Raw genomic sequence first — 22,630 nt, 5'->3', positions numbered from 1 at the left:
GTGTATATGACGTGTGTGTGTGTGTGTGTATGCTATAAGTGCTTGTGTGTCTGTATATGCTATGTGTGTGTGTTTGTGTATATATGCTGTGTGTGTATATGGTGTGTGTTTATGCTATGTGTGTGTTTTTGTATATGATATGGGTGGGTATGCTGTTTGTTTGTGTGTGTGTGTGTATATGCTTTGTGTGTGTGTTTCTGTGTATATGTGTGTGTATGCTGTTTGTGTGTGTGTGTATGCTTTGTGTGTGTGTGTGTGTTTCTGTGTATGATATGTGTGTGTATGCTGTTTGTGTGTGTGTATATGCTTTGTATGTGTATATATGCTGTGTGTGTCTTTCTCATACTTACCGACAATCTGGCTGCCCCCTCCGGGAGGAGGCAGCCAGGTCGGAGCAGCGGGGCTTGATGATGCTTAGGGGCGGGGTTGGAGGTGTGGCAGCAGATCACGTCATCATGGCCCCGCCCCCTGTCTAGCAATGCCGTTAATATTGGCATTGCAAGGCAGGGGGCGGAGCCAGGATGACGCGAATCGCGTCATCTGACTCCCGGACCGCGCACTTTGAACTGCGCCGCCGGGGGTTATGTAGGTGATGCGGGTGGGTTGCGAGTGGTGGGCACTCGTCCGGGAGACTTGCCTTTTCTTCCGGGGGGCCGGGAGTGCCACACGATTTTCGGGAGCCTCCCGGCCATTCCGGGAGAGTAGGCAAGTATGGTGTTTCTGTGTATTATATGTGTGTGTATGCTGTTTGTGTGTGTATATGCTTTGTGTGTGTTTCTTTGTATATGTGTGTATGCTTTTAGTGTGTGTGTGTGTGTGTGTGTGTATATATGCTGTTTGTGTGCTTGCGTGCATATGCTGTGTGTTTGTGTGTGTTTGCATGTATATGCAGTGTGTATATGCTATGTGCGGAAACACCCCCATGAAAATCCTGCGTTTGCCCCTGAGGCCCGTGGGTAATAGCAGGCATTAGGCCTGAGCACATTAGAGAGCATTAGGTCCTAGTTCATTTGCGGCCGCTAGGGCTATAAGGTGGCCCTGGGCATTAGGCCCAGGTCACCCAACGGGCCCCAAGTTAGGTGGGCGCTAGGCCCGAGGGTAAAGTCAGGCCTCTGGCCTGGGTGCAGATAGGGGGCACTAGGCCCAACTAAGCAGCAAAGGAAAGTGGGCAGGCCGTTCGGCGCCCACTCCCCAGAGAGCAGGTAGGGATTTAAAGGGACAGCACCATTTAACCTTGTACTGTGATATTGTGATGTGTGTTGTTTCCGTGCAGGGCCAAGTTTGCTGATAATTTGTGTCTAGTTTGTTGCACCACACACACAGAGCTAGTTTGAGGGCTCTGCCGTTATAGTTAGTGTAGTAGTGTTACACCAGTATAGAGTTGGGCCGTGCATGGCTGTTTGTTTGCCTCCTTCTAGGGACCTGTAAGTGGAGAAGAAGTTCGCAGTGCGGGACTAACAACGGTGAGTAACACCTCTGTCCGTGTGTCCCTTTCGATGTGTGTTTGTCCCTATCTGTTTCCTTTCCTTCAGGGCGAACGGCGAACCTTGCACGCATGTGCAAGGTTGAATTTACACCTTGTGCGAGAGTACCGATAGGTGAAATTCGTGCGCCCAGGATGACCTTTACCTAGCCCGAAAGCTCTATTTTTCTCTGGGAAAACGTTTCGGTCTACAGTTAGGAAAAACGGCACTCAGCAATCTCCTTCCCCCTAGGTCACCGTGTCCAGGTCCGACTGAAGTTCTAGGTCCGTCGAAGGTTTCCTGACCTGAAGGTGAGAGAGTGCGGCGCATGGTAAGTAGTGAGTCTACACCTGCACGGCAGCAGGCACTAGGATGTAAGAGAATAGTAGATAAATGGGGAGGCAGGGAGATAGTGGGTGACTGAGGCAGGGCTGACAGAGAGATATTGACAACAGAAATCGTAGAGACACCAGGCGCACACCGACATACATAGAGATGGAAGGTATGTGCCTCTGCATGGCTGCCAGCACTCCCTGTACTGTCAGCTCCCCCTAGGAGCTAGGATGCGGGCGTTCGCACAGCTGTGCATTTATGAGAGAGGACTCTACAGCGCTGCTGCCGCCTGCCCTGAACAGAGTGAGTGACAGTGATTTGCTGTCTTCAGCAGTGCCCTCTACAGTCTGGCGCTCTACGCGCCCGCGTACCTCGCATATGCATCAGGCTGACCCTCACAGCACAGCACAATACAGTGACCCCTCCCCCTACAGTGCAGCACCACAGTCCCCTCACAATACAGCTCCTCTCTCACCTCACAACACAGATCTCCACCTCCTAGTCAGCAACATGGCTCCTCCAGTGGCAGATAGGTGAGGAGGAGTCACTTCACAGGGAGGACGGTCGGGCCAGATAATTCAGGAGGCGTGGTCTAATTGCGAGCTTGGTCACACCCCCTAAAAAACCCAAAATAAACAAACACTGATAAATAATGCCCCTGCTGCTAGCAGATGTATGGGGAGGGGGATCACATCCCCCGCTCCCCCCTACAGGCAGGGAACTACCATTGTAGCATCCAGGCTCTCTCCACTATCTCCAGTCAAGAGTACATCCCAGCACATAAGTAATGGACAGCAGCGTGTGCTGGTTGAGGAAGGGGGGAGGAAGTAGACCCCTCCAGCAAGCAAGGGCCATCCCAGCTTCTCTGCGGTGAGCTCAGGGAGCGGGATGCTGGCATTCAGGTCACACTCCCTCCCAGCAGCAGCACATAAAGTGGGAGGGAGCTGGTTTTGCCTCTGATAAAGTTCCTTATGTTATTCATTATAATTATGCAGAATTTAGCTGCAGATTAATTGAATTTTTTACTAAGTGACTGCTCTTAAATTTTTTACTACATTTTATTAATAGGATTTTAATTACCTACCGGTAAATCTTTTTCTCGTAGGCCATAGAAGATGCTGGGGTCCATTTTACTACCATGGGGTATACACTGTTCCGCAGGAGCCTTCGGCACTTTAAGACTTTTCAACCGTGTGAACTGGCTCCTCCCTCTATGCCCCTCCTCCAGACCTCAGTATAGGAACTGTGCCCGAGGAGACAGACAACTTCGAGAAAAGAATGGACATTAAACTAGTGGCGAGATTCCCACCAGCTCACACCATACAAAACATGCCGCCTAACATGGCTTTCAACATAACCCATGCTAACATGCATGCATAACGCAACAGCAACAGCTTGGAACATCTTAACACATGAGAACCTGTGTAAAAAGATAAAACATAATTCTGCAGGAAAAATGAGCACTGGGCGGGCAACCAGCATCCTCTACAGACTACAAGAAATCCTATTTTCTCTTATGTCCTAGAGGATGCTGGGGTCCATTTTAGTACCATGGGGATGTACCAAAGCTCCCAGTACGGGCGGGAAAGTGCTAATGTTCCTGCAGAACTGACTGACCAAACTGAAGGTCGTCAGCAGCCAAGGTGTCAAACCTGTAAAACTTAGCAAACGTGTTTGCCCCTGGCCAAGTAGCTGCTCTGCAAATTTGCAACGCCGAGACACCCTGGGCAGCGGCCCAAGAAGAACCCACTTTCCTTGTAGATTGGGCCTTTACCGAACTATGTAACGGCAATCCTGCCGTGGAATGAGCGTGCTGAATGGTACCTCTGATTCAGCGTGCAATAGTCTGCTTAGAAGCAGGACCCCCAATCTTGTTGGGGTCATAGAGGACAAACAAAGATTCTGTTTTCCTTATCCGAGTCGTTCTTGCAACATAAGTCCTCAAAGCTCTGATGACATCCAAGGACTTTGAAACGGCTGAGGTGTCAGAAACCACTGGCACCACCACAGGTTTGTTGATATGAAAATAAGACAACCTTTGGAAGAAAATGCTGACGCGTCCACAGTTCAGCTCTATCTTCATGAAAAATCAAATAAGGACTCTTGTGTGACAGAGCCCCTACTTCAGACACTCAGGCCAACAGCATGACCACTTTCCAAGTGAGAAACTTCAACTCTACCTCTTGTAGAGGCTCAAACCAGTCCGATTTAAAGGTACTGCAATACCACATTAAGATCCCATAGCGCCAGAGGAGGCACAAAGGGAGGTTGGATGCGCAGAACCCCCTTCACGAACATCTGGACCTCAGGAAGGGAAGCCAACTGTTTCTGAAAGAAAATGGACAAGGCCGAAATTTGGACCTTGATAGACCCTAATCTCAAGCCAGCATCCACACCCGCCTGTAGAAATGGGAGAAGACGTCCTAATTTAAACTCCACCGCAGGAGACTTCTTGGATTCACACCAAGATACATATTTTCTCCAAATACGATGGTAATGTTTGGACGTTACCCCTTTCCTGGCTAGAATAAGTGTGGGAATGACTTAATTGGGAATACCCTTACGGGCTAGGATCTGGCGCTCAGTCATGCCGTCAAACGCAGCTGCGGGAAGTCTTGATAAACAAACGGCCCCTGCTAAAGCAGGTCCTCGCGAAGAGGAAGAGGGTGAGGATCTTTCAGCATTAACTCCTGAATATCAAGCCCTCCTTGGCCAGTCTGGAGCAATGAGAATTGCTTGATCCCTTGTTCTTCTGATGATCTTGAGAACTTTTGGTATTCGTGGAAGTGGAGGGAACAGATACACTGACTGAAACACCCACTGGGTCACCAGTGCATCCACTGCTATTGCTTGTGGGTCTCTCGACCTGGAACAATATTTCTGAAGCTTCTTGTTGAGACGTGATGCCATCATATCTACTTAAGGAACGCCCCAATGATCTGCTACCTCTGCAAAGACTTCTGGGTGGAGGCCCCATTCTCCTGGATGGAAATCGTGTCTGCTGAGGAAATCTGCTTCCCAGTTATCCACTCCCGGAATGAAAATTGCAGACAGAGCTTTTGCATGTCTTTCTGCCCAGAGGAGTATCTTTCTAACCTCTGCCATTGCCGCTCTGCTTTTTGTTCCGCCCTGACGGTTTATGTAAACTACTGCCGTTACATTGTCTGACTGGATCTGTATGGGACGACCTTGAAGAAGGTGTGCCGCTTGATGAAGGCTGTTGTACATAGCTCTCAATTCCAGAATGTTTATGTGAAGGAGTACTTCACATAAACCTTGGAAGCTTTCCCCTTGCATGACTGCTCCCCAACCTCGGAGGCTTGCATCTGTGGTCACCAGGATTCAAGTCTGAATCCCGAACCTGCATCCCTTTAGGAGGTGAGAACTTTGAAGCCACCACAAGAGTGAAATACTGGCTTTTGTTGACAGGATTATCCTCCGGTGCATGTGTAGGTGCGATCCGGACCACTTGTCTAGTAGGTCCCATTGGAACATCCTCACGTGGAATCGGCCAAATTGTAGAGCCTTGTAGGCCGCTACCATCTTCCCCAGCAGGCGGATGCACTGATGAATCAATACGCGTGCTGGTTTTAAAACTTGTTTGACCATCCTCTGGATCTCCAGAGCCTTTTCCACCAGTAGGAATACTTTCTGTGCTTCCGTGTCCAATATCATTCCCAGAAATAACCTCATTTTGGGTCCTAATTGTGATTTTGGAAGGTTTATGATCCAACCGTGCTGTTGAAGCACCGTCAGGAAAAGTGCAATGTTCTGCACTAGTTTCTCCCTGGATCTCGCTTTTATGAGGAGATCGTCCAAGTATTGGATGACTGACTCCTTTCTTGCGAAGAAGAACCATCATCTCCGCCATCACCTTGGTGAATATTCTCGGAGCCGTGGAGAGCCCGAAAGGCAATGTTTGGAACTGGTAGTGGCAGTCCTGCACCGCAAACCTCAGGTATGCCTGATGCGGCGGGTAGATGGGAACATGTAAATAAGCATCTTTGATGTACATCAATACCAGAAATTCCTTTTCCTCCAAGCTGGAGACAACCGCTCTCAGGGATTCCATCTTGAATTTGAACCTTTTCAAATAAACGTTCAGAGTCTTTAGGTTTAAAATCGGTCTGACCGAGCCATCCGGTTTCGGCACTACAAGCAGGCTTGAATAAAACCCTTCTTCCTGTTGTGACACAGGAACTAAGGAAATTATGTTGTCTTGACATAATTTTTGTATTGCGTTCAGCACTTTTGCTCTGTCCTGAACAGAAGCTGGTAAGGCTGATTTGAAAAATCGGCATGGGGGAAGGTCTTGAAATTCCAATTTGTACCCTTGGCATACTATCTGCAATACCCAAGGATCCAGATCTGAGTGAACCCAGACCTGGCTGAAAGACAGTAGACGTGCCCCCACCCGATCGTACTCCCGCAGGGGAGCCCCAGCATCATGCTGAGGTTTTAGCAGAAGTAGCGGTTGACTTCTGCTCCTGCGAGCCTGATGGTGTTGTAGATTTTTCACCATCGTATGAGAATGAAATCCTTTCCTAGGTGGAGCAGCTGCGGAAGGCAGAAATGCTGACTTGCCTGATGTAGTTGTTGAAATCATGGCATCCAGCTTGTCTCCAAAGAGAGCTTCTCCATTGTAAGGAAGCACCTCAATTTTTTTTGATTCCGTATCAGCATTCCATTGGCGGAACCACAGCGCCCTGCAGGCTGAAATCGCCATAGCGGAGGATCTTGAACTCAGAAACCCAATATCCTTCATAGCTTCAGCTAAGTAACCTGCAGCATCTTTGATATGGCAGAGAGTTAGGACTATTTCATCCCTGTGAACTGTGTCTATGTTAACAAGCAAGTTGTCAGACCATTTTTCCACAGCGTTACCTACCCACGCACAAGCAATGGTGGGCCTGAGCACCATTCCGTTAGCCGTATATATGGATTTTAGGGTTGTTTCTAATTTACGGTCAGCTGGATCTTTTAGAGAGGCTGAACCAGGGGCAGGCAAAAACTAAATTTTCTTATACCCCTTTCACACAGACCAAAATTTCCCGAGTTATTGCACATGAAAGCGCACCAACCTGGGAAATTTCTCAGTGTGAAAGGGTACAGGGTCAAAATCCCGGGATTCCTGCCCCAGAATTTCAACCCTGCAATCGACCAGGGTTGGTCCCGGGAACCTGGTCAGTGTGAACGGGAGCCGGGTCAATGTGCCTCGGCTCCCGTTCACTCTCTATGTAGCAGGCGGCGCTTGGAGATCATGTGATCTCTTGCGCCACGTCACCGCTGACATCAGCAACCCGGCAATATGCCGGGCTGCTGACTGCGGTATTAAGGGGTCTTACCCGGGAATGTCCCTGCATGATCCCGGGACCGTATTCCCGGGTAAGACCCCTGCATTTTTGGTTTGAAAGGGGTATTCGACAGCCGAGAAACTGAGGTGTCTATCATTTGGGGTGTCTCCCATTTGTGCCTGTCTTCCTCAGGGAAAGGGTACGCTACACGTATCCTTCTGGGAAGGATACATTTCTTCTCAGGGTTAGCCCAGGATTCTTCAAAGAACGCATTCAAATCCTTTGAAGGAGGAAAAGTCACAACCTGCTTTTTATTTAATTTATAACAATCCTTTTCCTCTGGGACCAGTGTTGTTTCAGGAAACGCCAACACTTCTTTTATAGCAACTATCATACATTGTATGCTTTTGGCTAATTTGGGGTCTACCCCTCTCAAATCCCCAGTGTTGACGTCAGAGTTGGACTCTGTGTCCCCTTGCATTATCTGGGCCAGAGACCCTTTTCTGGGAACTGGATGGGACCCGAGTGGACGATATGGTGGGCTCAGTAAACTATGCATCCTCCACAGACTGCCTCCAATATTTAGTCTGTTGTTCAGACTCAGAATTTCTTTGCAAGCATTGACATTCTTTTGCAACATTCTCACCCACTCCGGCTCCTTCTGAGAGGGAAGGGCCACTACATTACCCACTTGTGCACCGAAAATGGATTCTTCCTGGGAAGAACCCTCCCCAATGCCCGACATGTTACACACACATACATCACAAAGGGGAGCTATTGGGGACAGACCCACACTAAAGTTTGTCAGAAAGACACAGAGGGATCTGCCAGTCTGCACACTGCGCCTTATTGTGAATTGTGGAAATATTACCCACTTACAGCGCATATACCAATAATAGGCACACAGACCTAATTATAATAAACACTCTCTGCCCCTTCTATAACACCCTGTACTTGTATCAGCGTTGTCATGAGGCACCCAGTGAGTGTTCTGGCAAGTCTGAGGAGATGCCCGTCCTTCAGCCACAGCAATGTAACATTTATACTGGCTGGGGATGGCACATCAGCGGCTGTACATGTATGTACCCTCTTTGCCAGTGAGAGTAAGGTTTTTAAACATGCCCTCAGAGCGCGCGCCAACCCCCCCCCCCCCCCCCCCCACTGTGCTCTGCACCCTTGTGCTGAGAGACATGGCGTGCAGCTTCCCGCCGCTGCGCATGTACCTGTATGCTGCCAACGATGACCGGAGGATCCCCTCTCTGCAGGACTCCGGTAATTCTCACCAGCCTTCTGACTTCTGGCTCTGTTAGGGGGTGGCGGCAGTGCTGTGGGAGTGAACGCTGGCCAGGCTTGGGCTGTGTTCAGTACCCTTCAGGAGCTAATTGTGTCCTGTCAGCTTCCGCAGAACCATTAACTAATTGAGAATTGGTTCCTACTTACCCCCCTAAGTCCCATGAAGCAGAGAAGCTGTTGCCAGCAGCTTCCCCGTAAAATAAAAAACCTAAGAAAGTCTTTTTTCCAGCAAAGCTCTGTAGAGCTCCACTAGTGTGCATCCAGTCTCCTGGGCACATTTTCTAAACTGAGGTCTGGAGGAGGGGCATAGAGGGAGGAGCCAGTTCACACTGTTGAAAAGTCTTAAAGTGCCGAAGGTTCCTGCGGAACAGTCTATACCCAATGGTACTAAAATGGACCCCAGCATCCTCTAGGATGCAAGAGAAATATATTGCTATATTTTATTTTACTTCTGCTCTTACAACTTATGTTGAGAACCAACATGTCATTTGATTTTCTGATAGGACACCATTCATGATATTTTGCTTGTAACAGACATTAGCTGAACTGCCTGACATTATTCTAAGGCACAGGTTCTTAAACTCGGTCCTCAGGACCCCACAGTGCATGTTTTGCAGGTCTCCTCACAGAATTGCAAGTGAAATAATTAGCTCCACCTGTGGACCTTTTAAAATGTCAGTGAGTAATTAATACACCTGTGCACCTGCAAAACATGCACTGTGTGGGGTCCTGAGGACAGAGTTTGATAACCCCTGTTCTAAGCTATCTATTGGGATGCACCACGTGTACTAACTGAATACAAAGTAAGCAAACTCCATGCCAGGATAACAGGACAACCAGAGGAGTCACCCAGGTGCCCCAACACATAGCTGCATCAGTAAGGTGGGAACTAGGATATGTAAACTGGGGTTTATATGGAATAATGTGAGCAGGGGACACTTGTGGTTCTGGAAGTATTTGCTCATTATACTTTGAATGCGTTTATACATTAAGTCTAACCATTTTGTTGCATAATCCAACATTCATATGGAAAGTGGTCATGCACTTGGGGGTGTTTAGCTGTAGCCACCAAATGAACCCCCATTCCCCCACCATGTCTTTGCCATAGCTGCCACTTCCTGTGATTAGCTGTAGGCGACACACCCCACTATCTTAGCCCTAGCCTCCACCCCAGACAGGTTAGGGTGCAGGGGAGGGGTAAATTAAATTACCCAGTCCCCTGTCGGCATTCTAAGAGATGGGATGTCACGGTCAGTCATGTGACTGCTGGCATCCAGAAAGTCGGGATATAATCCCACCCACTTAAACATCTGTATCAGTTAACAAGAATACCGGTCCTAACAAAAAACAAAAAAAAAATTGTCTATTTTCATATGTACCTCTCATGGTGTGTGTATGAGATAGAGACAGGCTGTCATGCCATCCCCCTTCTTGCCATTTATTACAAGGTGTTAAAAAAAAAAAAAGTAAAGAGGTTGTTATGAAAAGCACATTACTGCTATGCACAGGTAAAATTTTTATTTAATAAATTAAAAGCAGTTAAATATATTAACAAATCACATGACAATCTTATTGACATTTAATGAGAATTTGTTGTTAACATGTAGCAGTACAATGCAATTTAAGCAGCTTGCAGTCTTCAGTGTCCTGTTTTTAAAGAGCAGATTTTTCTCTCCATATTTTAACATTACTAGTTTCCAGATTAATATCCTTGCATTCCGCTTACTTTAAAAGAAAAACCTTTAAAAGTCAAACATATTTAAATAAAAAAGAAAACTTTTCATTGTTTGAGCTTCCTTCTGTTTCTTATTTTGTGTGCTCCAGGAGAATCTTTAGGTTCTTCATTTCTAAACATCTGGTAGGCAAAACAAAACACCTTTTAACCTAAGCAATAAAAAGCACAAAGCAGATGTCAAATGTATTCATTATGACAAAAACACAATGTGGGCCAGGGGAGGGGGTAGGTGTTAGGTATTCCATCGACTGCGAATGATCTCGCTACCCCTGAGAGTAGCCAGCACTTCTATACGAATTCAACTCAGCGGATTAAGGGCACAAGATAGGGTGTTGTTGCCAGTGTTTAAATACTGCAACAGCAAATCGCACCCTTCACCTGTAATTCAATCCCCCCCCCCCCCCACCTCCCTCTATGTATGGTCCAGAGATGACTGATCCAGTACAATTAGATCCTCATCTAACCAGACTAACAAGCCCATGTCATGAAGTCAGTCACTTAGCTATGTGCATCTATCATACAATGTAGCCATTTGTGAATCATCCTACGCATGGAGAGTTTAAGCTTAATAAAGTTAAAACAGTTTAATTGTTAACCTCCCCCAGTGCCTGCTGATCAAGCAGCCCAACTGGGGTGGTCTTCTGTTTGCCAGCGGCCGGGCTCCTGATGACCAGCATACAGACATCTTTTCTCCCTCTTGGGGGTCCACGACCCCCCTGGTGGGAGAATAAATAGTGTGGTGCGTGTAGCGCGCCACCATGCCTGCATTTGCGCTCGCCCAGCTGCACTCCCCACCCCGCAGCTGCAGATATTAGCAGCCAGGGAAAAAGCACAAGAAGCAGCCCTCTGTTTTTGTTAGGAAAATGTAAACCGGCAATGGTTCGATCATCCTAAGCCCTCTGTGGCCCCATCTGTCTCGCCCCTGTGTGTGCCCCTCCCATTTAGAATGTAAGCTTTCACAAGCAGGGCCCTCTTCCCTCATGTGCTTTTACAGTACGTCTTACTTAATCTTCTTTTCAATACTCCCTTTGATGGCACCAAATTCCTCCGTTTTCTGCCGCCCTGATACGGATTTCAGTGCTGTTTACTGATGCAGCTATGTTTATATACCCTGTACTTGCCCTATATTATATTGAATTGTAAGTCAGTCACTGTCTTCATGTTTTGCTTACTCTGTAATTGGGCTCTACGAATCCCATGGGGCGCAATATAAATAAATGATGATTATAAACAGATTGAGGTAGTGGTCGTCCATGTTTATAAAAAGGTGGGGGGAAAAATAATGTTTGTTAAATAAATTAGTTTAGGATATCTTTTTAAGAAGGAAAAAAAAAAAACCACCATACAACTCACCATTGGCATCAATATTGTTCAGAAGATTTAGCCTGCTCCGTTCTCTCTTTATCCTGCAAAAACTAAAAGGCAGCATGAGCAGATTAATTTTTTTTTCTGTACATCACACTCAAATACTTGTAAATTGCCAAGTTCTTGTCTCTAACACTTTCAGTACAAGACTAGGTAAGCATATTCTTCCATGGCTTGGAATAGGATACAAGTACAGTGCTTAAAAAAAAAAAAAAAAAAAAAAAAAAAAAATGAGGGCTACAGATAAATTGACTTCTCTGCCATCTATGTGGACCAAAATGATACATGTAAAACTGAATTACTAAAGCCATGTTACATTTGGAACCTGATATAAGAAGCCACTTAGCAGGTAGTGTAGACTATTCAGATAAAAAACACCCCCATAAGGAAGAGCCAATAAGGGCACTTTCTCAATTGCCACCTACAGTAGAAAAGCTACTAGATGCACCTCCAAAAAGTCACTACACCGCAGAGATTACACTGTGCCAAGCAAATTCTTGCCAAAAACTGCAGTTCAAGGGCATGATATACGGTAGGACAGTACATATAGATTTGTTCCACTACAGCTTTGCTGCATAGTGCATACTGTAATGGGATTGCAATGCTCATCACTAGCTGGCTCCCATTAGAATGAATGGGTGGTAGGAGTGTGCATACACAGGCGACTGCCGGCTGTAATTCAAAAGCCAGCATAGTGGAGCATACGCAACGCCAGGACCTGTGAGCTGCGATGCATACTTATCTCAGCCACAACATAAGGGGACACATCTGTACGTACACCCATTTACAGAGTGCACACTAAACATGCTCTGGAACTAAGCGTACCCAAGTATAGGACCATTCACAGTTGTGAGCAGTGGCAGCTCCTTCCTTTTTAATGGAGGGGGGTCTGCAGTCCTTGTCAGTTCCCATACACACATTTTATTATTTTTTTCTTCTTCACAGAGGAAGGAACACACAACAAGCATGTGGACAGGGTTAGACTGTCCCAAAGGGGTACTGAGGAAACACCCAGTGGGCTCTACTGCCTTGGGGTCCCCCCTCCTCCAGGGATCAGGTTCCAGACTGTACTTGATGCAGATGTAGCCATGCTCCTCCTACTGCGCTGCAGCATGCTGTAACATCGCATGCCAGGCTGAGACTATATGCAGTCAGTGATTGCTCCATTAATTCCTATGCACATTAATGAAGCGATCACAGTCCACAAATAGTCGCAGCCTGGCATGCCCTGCAGCATGCGGCATTGCAGTAAATGAGCATGGCTACATCTGTACCTTATACAACACAGGACTATGGTGTATGTTCGACAATGAATTACAGTTATTAATCTTGTAAATTATCATGCACTCATTAGCAATATATATTATCTATATATCTAGGGACCCAGCCCATGCACTCTCTAACAGTTAGGCAAACCAATGTGGTAGCTTGCCACACCTAACATGGGCCCCTACCTATGTATTCCCCTGTGGGCCCTGGATGCCCCAGTCAGACACTGTATGCAAACAAAACCCAGCTTTTAAGTACTGCATCAGCTGCAAGCTCTAGGTACCATGTAACGCTGGAGTAATAACGCCGAAGTGACTTCCCATTGCAAGTGCTTTATTTTAGTACAGTCTGGAAAACACCTCCCTCTGAGACTGACAGTCCAGTGCGCAACTAGTAGAAAATGGTGGGAAGCCATGTCCAGTGAACAGACTGGGGGCTTACCGATAGTAGATTTTACAGGGGAGGCTTCATTGGGTTACATTGGGGCATTTTCAATGTGGGTTTGTAAATGCAACTGCAGCTACAGTATGTAGGGTGGGACAAAAGCATAAATATGTAAATTTAACATACCTATAGTACAGAGTATAGGCTGGGGCAAGTGCACACTAATAAGTTACAGACTAAGGGCACCGATAGAGGGCAAAATATTTACATTTGTTTTCTATGCACACAGTGCAGGAGCACATGTACCCAATTTCTACTCAACTCTGCATCAGTCCCAAAGTTACACATTTGTTTTTTCACCCCATAAAAAAGGCATCTGGGGTGCAATTCAAATAGCATCTCAGATGTAGCTTCTAAGTTAGGTGCCCAGAACTGTCCTATTGACTGCATTGCACCTGGCACTTGAATGTGCAGTTTACCATCATGGTAATACCATAACTAATGCCCAGTGCTTACTTGTTGTAAACTGCATATCCGGAGTTAAGTGCCAGGTGCAATGCTGTTACCACATGTGGCAAACCTGCAACTAGTTAAGGTGGATTGTATACAAGTCATTGACTACAGAAAGTGAAATGCACTACAGCCTGTGTGCCGTTTGCCAATAAATACATGCTTTGTCACATAACACAACTAGGTGAAGTGATTCTTATTGTAAGTTACAGTAACTGTTACAAACAGAAAAAGCAGTTAAGACATTAAGAGATACTGGTTGTTTGATACTCACTATATAACGAGGCATGTGCTACCTATAAAAGTCACTACAAGGAAAAAGGCGCCCGTCAGCACCACAGTTATAAAGGATCGAGGTTCACCAGCCATAACCTGCAATAAGTCCACATACTGGCATCGACTGCCAATATAACCTTTGGAACATCTACGAAAAGAGAATTTAAAATAGAGTGGAACAGACAGTTAATATTTTAAGGTTTACGGCTTTAAAACAAGTTTTGTACTTCTCAGCAAATCGTGACAACCATCTCATAGGGTTATAGCCACACTGTTCATTCACAGGACTTGTACATACAATCTTTGATCATTTCTGCACCTGTCCTGTTTGTATGGTACAGATGCATACTGTATACTTGTACATCTAGCCTCAATGTCCTCTCACTGCCCAATGTGTTGCTCAGCTGTGCTGCTATACAGGTGCAGCCAGTGGTAGTGGGCAGAGCAGTGGATGTCATCTTAGATCCAGGCCTCTCCATCTGGCACAAGGAAACAGCACCCACTACCCTTCTCCTCTCACTGCCCATAGCCTGCATCAGCTATTAATTGTAGCACTGCATCAGCAGCAAGTTATTACTGCTGGCAAACAAACTGATCTAGCAGGAAGTGCGCAATAGAATGGAAAAGCTTGGTCAACCATTCATATAGACAGATATTGAATGTCCCAAACTCTTTCCTCTGGCTACAATCTACTTATACCCCTTTTACACTCGCACTCCCGGGTTGCTTCCCGGGATGCGTCCCAGGATGCATTCCCGGGAGTGACCTCTTTCACACTGCACTAAGACCTGGGATGGACCCGAGACAGCCCCATTTACACTGATCCCGGGATATCCCTGCTGGGGGCGTAGCTGGAGGCGGAGCCAAAGGCAGTGAGGCATGAAAAGGAGAGATGGACACATTGGAGCACCCTAATCGATGGCTACCATCGATAGCCATGTAATCACTAACCATCGATGGTATAAAAAAAAAAAAATATATATATGTGATCATCTCCCATCGATGATTTTAAGCATCAGTGCTTCATTCCCGGGCAGCTCAGTCTGTTAAGCAAACTTGGGGAAGGAGGACGAGAGTCGAAGAGCCGTCATCATTATAAAGATGAGGTCTCCGGCAAGGCGAATGGGCTCTGAAAGATGACATCATCTTTTCTGAGCCCATGAAAGCTCCAATCGGAGGCCTTTTAACAGTCCCGGGTAGTGAATCCCGGGACGGGCCCTTTCACACTACCCAGCCTCCCGGGACGGTCCCGGGTTCAACCCTGCTTTAGACCTGGGATGAAATCCCGGGATGCTCGTCCCGGGAAATTGTCCCTGTACCCATTTACACTGAGAAAAATCCCGGGATGATGCGCGTTCACGTGCAATATCCCGGGATTTTCATGCGAGTGTAAAAGGGGTATAAGTGTGGTTTAAGAGAGGAGCAGGTCTGATCAGGCTTCATGCAGGCCCTCCTCTAGCATCACTGGATTTGTGCCAGAGGCTACTGTACATGTGCAGGTCTCCTGAAAAATGGCACTGGGGCCTTGGCTGGGGAACATCTCTACTGAGTATGTGCAAATCAGTGAGAAAATGTCAGCTGAACTATTTACCCTGTGGCTTCTGCTGTGCCAAGCTGCATGCTGAAATTAGACCCTGGAGAAGTTTGTATAACTACTGTACATATATATGGGCGCAGGGTGTCCATTATAGATATTACCCTGAATCTACTAATGACGATGCTTCAGTGAAAACACCACCACTGAAAGGTCACATGATTGGTCACAGGTTTTTCCAGAATCAGAAAAGACTGTCAAATTCTCAAGGGCCCTACACACTGGCCGACATGACTGCACGATATGAACGATCTTGTTCATTAATGAACGAGATAACGTTCATAACGTGCAGTGTGGAGGCTCCAGCAATGAGCGATGCGCGGCCCCACGCTCGTTCATCGCTGGTCCCCTGTCGGCTGTACATGCAGGCCAATATGGACGATCTCGTCCATATTTGCCTGCACTTCAATGCAGCTGGGTGACGGGGGGGGGGGGGGGGGGGGGGGGGGGGAAGTGAAGAAACTTCATTCCCCCCGTCACTGCCCCCCCGCCGCTGGGTCGCCCTTCGGCCATATCCGCCATCGGGCAGCTCCGCGGCGGATTGGCCAGTGTGTAGGGCCTATAAGTCATCATTGTACACATCAAGTAAAGTATTCCAAAAAAGACTTCCATTGTGAACAGGGCCGTGGCAAAACTTGATGGGCCTAGTAGTTCTAATCTGCCGTCAAATTCCATGTTTGTGTTATTCAACCCAGACGTTTGTATATGGTAAACACCAGTGACATGCGGTGGGGTGAAGCAGAGCCTTTCCTGTCATACTAACGTTTGTGCCAGAGTTTTGACTGTATAAAGTATATGAAAAATACAAATAATCTGTTAGAAATATCTTCTTTGCATTATTCTAATCATTTTTATAGTCAAAACTCTGGAGTAAAAAGTCCATGGCAGGTGAGGCAGTGCCTCACCTGTCCTTTTCAGCACATCTCTGATCAAAACTCACCTAATTTCCAGGAGTTTATACTGCTGCACCTGTGTATAATGTCCAGCTGTACCCTTTGGCTCATATAGTGCTAGCCAGTGCTTCCTGAGCCATTTAGCTCATTGCACGTCCCTGGTAAACACCCCTAAAAGGTGCAGCTGCTGACACCCCCGTGTGGCTGGCAACACTTTTTTAGGTGGCGTGGCCAGTTCTTCCTGGATCTGCCCATGCCCCCTCAGTACATGGACCTGTGGCTGCTCTGGGTAGGCCTGTGTGTGAAGCATACAGAATTTACCACACCATGGAAAAATAAACTAAAATAAAATAACTAAATGCACGTCACAGTGTGTTAAACTTACATGCATGAAGCCTCCCATTCTGACACCAGGAATCTGCATGTGCCATGGTAACAGAAGTCTGTGTAGGAGTCTGGGCATTGGGCAAATAATATTTGTGGTGATGCCTTTGCAAAAAGGGAAGCTGTGGTAAAAAAAACAAAAATTTGTTTACTACATTGCATATTTTTGGCATGAAAATAGGACCCGCCAGGTCTATACTGTTAAAGCAACTTGCATTGGTAGCGGTTTCTGTACAAACAGTTTTGTAATGTAGAAATGGAGTCAACTAAAAATAATACCCCTGAACCTATAATTTACAGGTGTGGCAGCAAGATATAAGATCAGTGTTTTAAGACTAACATTTCCTTTGTACAGAAATTGTATCGTGAAAGATTAAACAGCCAGTATCACCTCACCAACACTTATGTGAAATTATATGTTACCATATTTAGGTTACTTACAGTTCCTTGTTCCAGTACTGGAGTTTTGAGCCAAACTGGCTGACATACCTTATCAGAAGAAGGAAACACCTCTTCAGTGGTTATTGTTTCAAGTCTGCTATAAGAGGATTTAAAATCCTAGAGGGTGTGCGTGGTAACAGCTAGTGTTCCAGGTAACGCAATGCAAATGCAAAGTATTCTGACAAGCAGGTAATCATATTTGTTCTGTTATATAACAACTGCACAGCACAACAGAAAAGGTCCCTGTGCCCAGGAAACTGGGAACGGATATTGCAACACGTACTATGTAGGAATGGGCTGTAAGGGTATTCCAGGCGAATTAAATGGCAGGTGCCAGTTTAAGAGGTATGCCCATTACACAACGCAATCTCTTATGCGGACTAGAGATGGCCATTGATTGGGTTAACCCAGAGGTTCCCGAATGCGGTCCTCATGGCACCCCAATGGTTCTGGTTTTAAATGTATCCATGCTTGGCCACAGGGGACTTAATTAGCACCTCAGTCAATTTGATTTAACCATCTGTGCTGAGCCATGGATATACCTAAAACCTGGACTGTTGGGGTGCCTTGAGGACTGGGTTTGGGAACCTCTGGGTTAACCATTGATTGTCACCATCAATAGTGACATCAGTGATCACCAATGGCACGAAACCACTAACGGTGAATTATCTATAACCCTCCTTGCTGGGGAGCACTGTGAGTTGCAAGCCAGTCAGGTCTGTGGTGGGGCTCACTAAAGTTCCTCGCTCCAAGTAAGAAAAGAAAAAAAAGACAACACACACACGATAAACAAAGTAATGTAATTTTGTTAGTCAAGATGACAAAATATTACCACCATGACACTAGTAAGACTATGAGGTATTTGTACGTTTACTGTATATAAACATCTAAATAACTATAAATAAACAATTTTAGTGTTATACTGACATAACATACCTGGGAGTAGATTATAGTTACAATGGTCTGAGATTGAAATGCCAGTTGACAGGATGCCAGTGGTCAGTATACCAGCCAAGGCATCCAGATTGTTAGAATCCAAACAGGGGAAGGTAAGTAAACTCTCCATCATCCAATGGCCCCCCCAACCCTCCCTGCAGTTTAAGCCTAACAGCAGTTTGCAAAACTACAAAAAAAAAAATAAAAACACAAATCCCACACCTGAAATTTTAGTGGTTCTGTCAGACAAGACCTCTCAAATACATGCCATTTGAGAATGATGCCTATAAATAGGCTTGCCATCATTTCCCTTTAATCTGACAAACATGAATTGCACAGGTTCTGTGGCTGGCTGAACTCAAGCCTGTATTTCACATGGTTTTAGTCGACCACAGAACCTGTGTAAATCATAGATGTCCAGAATTACACCGATATTATAGCAAGTCTACCTATACAGATAAACCCTTCCCTTGCAGAAGATCTGGGTTACCAGACTGCATCGTGAATATTCTCTCAACGATAGGAAACTCATACTCTCCTACTCATGGATTGGCCAGGAGGCTCCTGAAAATTGGGTGGTGCTCCCGGCCCCCTAGAAGGGCAGGCAAGATTCCTGGAGCCTGTGTCACCCCCCCCCCCCCTTCCCAGTTGTCCTTGAAAGTGGGAGGTCCATGTAGGCAAATAACTCCCCCACCCCATATTCACGGCTGGTAACTTTTGGGCATTGAATAGCAGGGACGGGACTACAACGACACGATCAAAGTCACGTCCCTCCCACCCATGTTGAGGCCACACACCCTATTTTAAGGTCCTGGCTGCACCCTTGTGCATGGGGCAGCCAAGAAGTCAGGGAGCATGCTTAACATAATTCAAGGACTTCACATGCAGCCCTCCAATAGGGTTTCACATTACCTTTAACTTGAAGTCAGCCTTTAAAGGCCTTTGACACCCCAAACACCTTTCATGTGCACAAAGATTCCACTACATGTTGCAAAAGGTATCCGGTTAGGATCCCAGCTGTCAGAATACAGACTCCGCAATTCCAACACTATTGGGAATGCAGATAGCCAGGTTTGCCATCCTGATGCCGGAATCCCAACAGCCAGGATACCGAACGACAAGCCAGCGGTACTGAGGACAGGTAAACCACCAGGGGGTGGAGGGATTACAACCTTCAAACTGCCGCAATCTGTATTCTGACTGCCGAAATCCCGGCATATCAAATTCAACCCACAGCATTCCCTCAGATCAAGTTACTCTTATAATCTTAGAGAGAAAAGAAACACACTTTATCTGGAGCTTGCAAATTAAGGCAGGCGAGTACATGGTGCAGAATGCACTCCATGCCCTCCTCCTATTGGATGTGCTGTGTGACCTTTATAAGGAAGCAAATAGTAATGCCCTTTGACACATGGGTTTTCTTTTTGCATGTGAATGCGCATCAACCTGTAATTTCTGCATGTGTAAATGCAAACTGTCCGGGAGTAAGTCCAGGGTCCCCAATCCTTCTCTTTACCAGGTTTTGTGACTGATACAATGGAATTTGCCAGCTGCTAGACCAGACAATTTCCTGGCATGTAGTAAGAGATAGGAAATTTACCATTCTACTTGTCAGAGGGCAACACTAGAAAATGGAAAACATGCAGAGTAAATCACATACACACCTTACCTGCAATAACAAACATTAGCACTCCAAACATGGTTGATGCGTTTCCCTATGACGGACTTTAAGAGCGCATGCAAGAAGTGAACCTACGTTACAAACAAAAGGAAAATTAAGTGTAGCTTTGGTAGATTAGAGAGTCAGTATTTGTTGGGTAAAACACCAAAACGTTCTCATTGCTGGTTCACTACACACGCATATCTTTGTGGTCAACAATAGCTCTACATTAATATTTATGATCCCTTTACCCAAAAACCCAAGAACCATTTTCTAATTGGTGGCACTGTATACTTGGCTAACCCGGACTAGGTTGGCTAGGGCACTGTAATCCCAGTCACGTCATGGTTAAAGAATGTGTACTTATTTGTTCCTATTATCTAGAAAGCTTTTAAGTGCAAATGATAGGGACTGCAGCAAACCAGCAATAAATAAGAACAGGACTAATGGGACAGTCTCTGAAAATTAGGGACAGTTGCCATCTATGAGTAAACATACTGTACCACAAATCAAATGTCACCTAAAATAAAATGTTGTAGACCAGAATCACACTAATCAAATTTCTCAATCCAAAATGTCAAGATACACGTTAGCTAGCATGTCTATTTATCAAGCCGTTTTGCATAATCCATGTAGAATCTGAAATGCCTGCATAATTGTGTATTGTACAGTAGCTATGTACTTAAAGTCTAATACAGGAGAAGGTGAATTAGCACAGCAGAGCCATTGTTATTAATCTGATCCATATGCAACTCTGCCTTACCCCATCCCCAAATGCATAAGCCACTTTATGCCTAGTGGGCATAGTGTAAAATATACACTAGTATTTTACCATCACTTATGTTCAGCTTTAGAATAAAAAGTGAAAATTAAAACAGAAAGAAAATTACAAGTATATGGGCCAGCTGGAATAAATTGGACCTTACATTTTGACTAAAAGCAATTCCATTAAGAGTACAAGAAGATAAACCATTACTGGGATAGAGAAACAACCATGCAAAAATGTCCACCACACATTAAATTAATCCAAACTCACTGTGACAAACCAAAGCACCATTCAAAAAAGCAAAAACTTTATAAGGCAGACTACTTATACGAAGATATAAGAGCATAAGTGACACCATCTGAGTACAATAAAGTTTTTGAAGCAATTAACCCAGTGTTTCCCAACCTTGGTCCTCAAGGCACACTGATACCCCAGCTATTAAGGCTATCAATGCTTGAACACAGCTGGTGAAATCAAAGGAACTGAAGTACTAATTAAGTGACCTATGCTGTGCTAAAGTATGGCTATCCTTAAAACCTGGACTGTTCAGCTAGCCACACATCTAAAAGATATACTTTCACAACCAGCCAACTAGTTGTCTGGTTGACATGAAAGTCGGCTAATGTATACAAACAAATGATAATTGGCTGTTTGCTCTCAAACACTGGAAACCGGTAGTTCATAAAAGTTGGTTAAATCAAACGGATTAACTAGTTAGCTGGTTGGAAGATAATCTTTTATATGTGTGATCAGCTTTAAGGGCTCTACACATTAATAGATCCGCCACCGAGCTGCCCGACGGCGGATACGGGCGACCCAGCGGCGGGGGGGCAGTGATGGGCGGAGTGAAGTTTCTTCACTCCCCCCGTCACCCGGCTCCATAGAAGTGCAGGCAAATATGGACGAGATCGTCCATATTGGGCTGCATGCACAGCCGACGAGGAACTAACGATGAATGAGCGTGGGGCCGCGCATCGTTCATCGCTGGTGCCTCCACACTGCACGATATGAACGTTATCTCGTTCATTAATGAACGAGATCGTTCATATATTGCAGTCAAATCGCCCAGTGTGTAGAGCAGGCATTCCCAACCACGGTCCTCAAGGCACACTAACAGTGCAGGTTTTAGTGATATCCAGGCTGCAGCACAGATGGTTAAATCAAAATAACTGAGCTACTAATTAAGTCACCTGTGCTGAAGCCTGGTGTAGAGCCTATAAGTCAGGGATGGGGAACCTTTGGCTCTCCAGCTGCTGTTGAACTACACATCCCAGCATGCCCTGCAACAGTTTTAGCATGACCAAATAGCAAAAATGTAGCAAGGCATGCTGGTATGTGTAGTTCAACAACAGCTGGAGGGCCGAAGGTTCCCCATCCCTGCTATGTCATACTTGCCTACCTGACCCTCTCCATGAGGGAGAAAATGCTCTGTTCCTGGACTTTCCTGGTAATGTATGATTGCCATCACCTGTGGGGAAACACCTTTCTTATCAATTAACTATCTCACCACCGGTGATGGCAATCATACATTACCAGGAAAGGCCAGGAACAGAGCATTTTCTCCCTCATGGAGAGGGTCAGGTAGGCAAGTATGCCTTTAGTGTGTGTACTGAGGTTAAGAAACACTGAATTAACCTAATCAGTACTGAATTATTTCTATAACCATTACTTGAGCCCGAGACCTAAATAAGTTCTACATTTTATTGGTAGTGTTAAAATTTTCCTCTTTCAAGAATTTGCACATGTATGTGTCTGAATTGTATCCCCTGATATATTGTGAGATAAGGGAGTAGGGAATTTCTGAATTAAATTTTCAAACTGAACATTCAAAAAACCTGTACTAGACCTAGAGCAGGTTACTACTTAAGTAACTGCAGTTTAAGCACACTTTAGTTTCTTATTCTTTAACCTCTTCAGGGACAGATTTTTAATTTTAGAGATAAATAAAAAAATTTATATATATTTGTAAACATATACTATGCAGGGATGCCATTCTAGACATCACCCAGGAAATAATAAAGTGTGCTTTCATAA

General features: G+C 45.6%; 1 protein-coding gene across 6 annotated transcripts in view; it reads right to left on the bottom strand.

Moving 5' to 3' along the window:
* Positions 1-9,886: 9,886 nt before the first annotated feature.
* The window catches only part of LOC135055123 (protransforming growth factor alpha-like), a 62,690-nt gene continuing 49,946 nt past the window's right edge, over positions 9,887-22,630 (bottom strand). Inside the window, exons 1-7 of one of the 6 annotated variants that reach the window (XM_063958797.1) lie at positions 21,002-21,020; positions 19,840-19,922; positions 17,235-17,282; positions 16,795-16,915; positions 13,921-14,070; positions 11,472-11,533; positions 9,887-10,238 (exon numbers count right to left, since the gene is read on the bottom strand). In XM_063958797.1, coding sequence (XP_063814867.1) covers positions 10,231-10,238; positions 11,472-11,533; positions 13,921-14,070; positions 16,795-16,915; positions 17,235-17,282; positions 19,840-19,870 — 420 coding nt within the window. In that variant the 5' untranslated portion in view covers positions 19,871-19,922; positions 21,002-21,020 and the 3' untranslated portion in view covers positions 9,887-10,230. The other 5 variants (XM_063958798.1, XM_063958794.1, XM_063958795.1 and 2 more) reach the window with 5 other exon arrangements.

Source organism: Pseudophryne corroboree, chromosome 3, assembly GCF_028390025.1.
Source record: "Pseudophryne corroboree isolate aPseCor3 chromosome 3, aPseCor3.hap2, whole genome shotgun sequence".
Taxonomy (NCBI): domain Eukaryota; kingdom Metazoa; phylum Chordata; class Amphibia; order Anura; family Myobatrachidae; genus Pseudophryne; species Pseudophryne corroboree.
The sequence above is the reverse complement of the archived record's forward strand: the minus strand, read 5'-3'. Positions and strand labels throughout refer to the sequence as shown.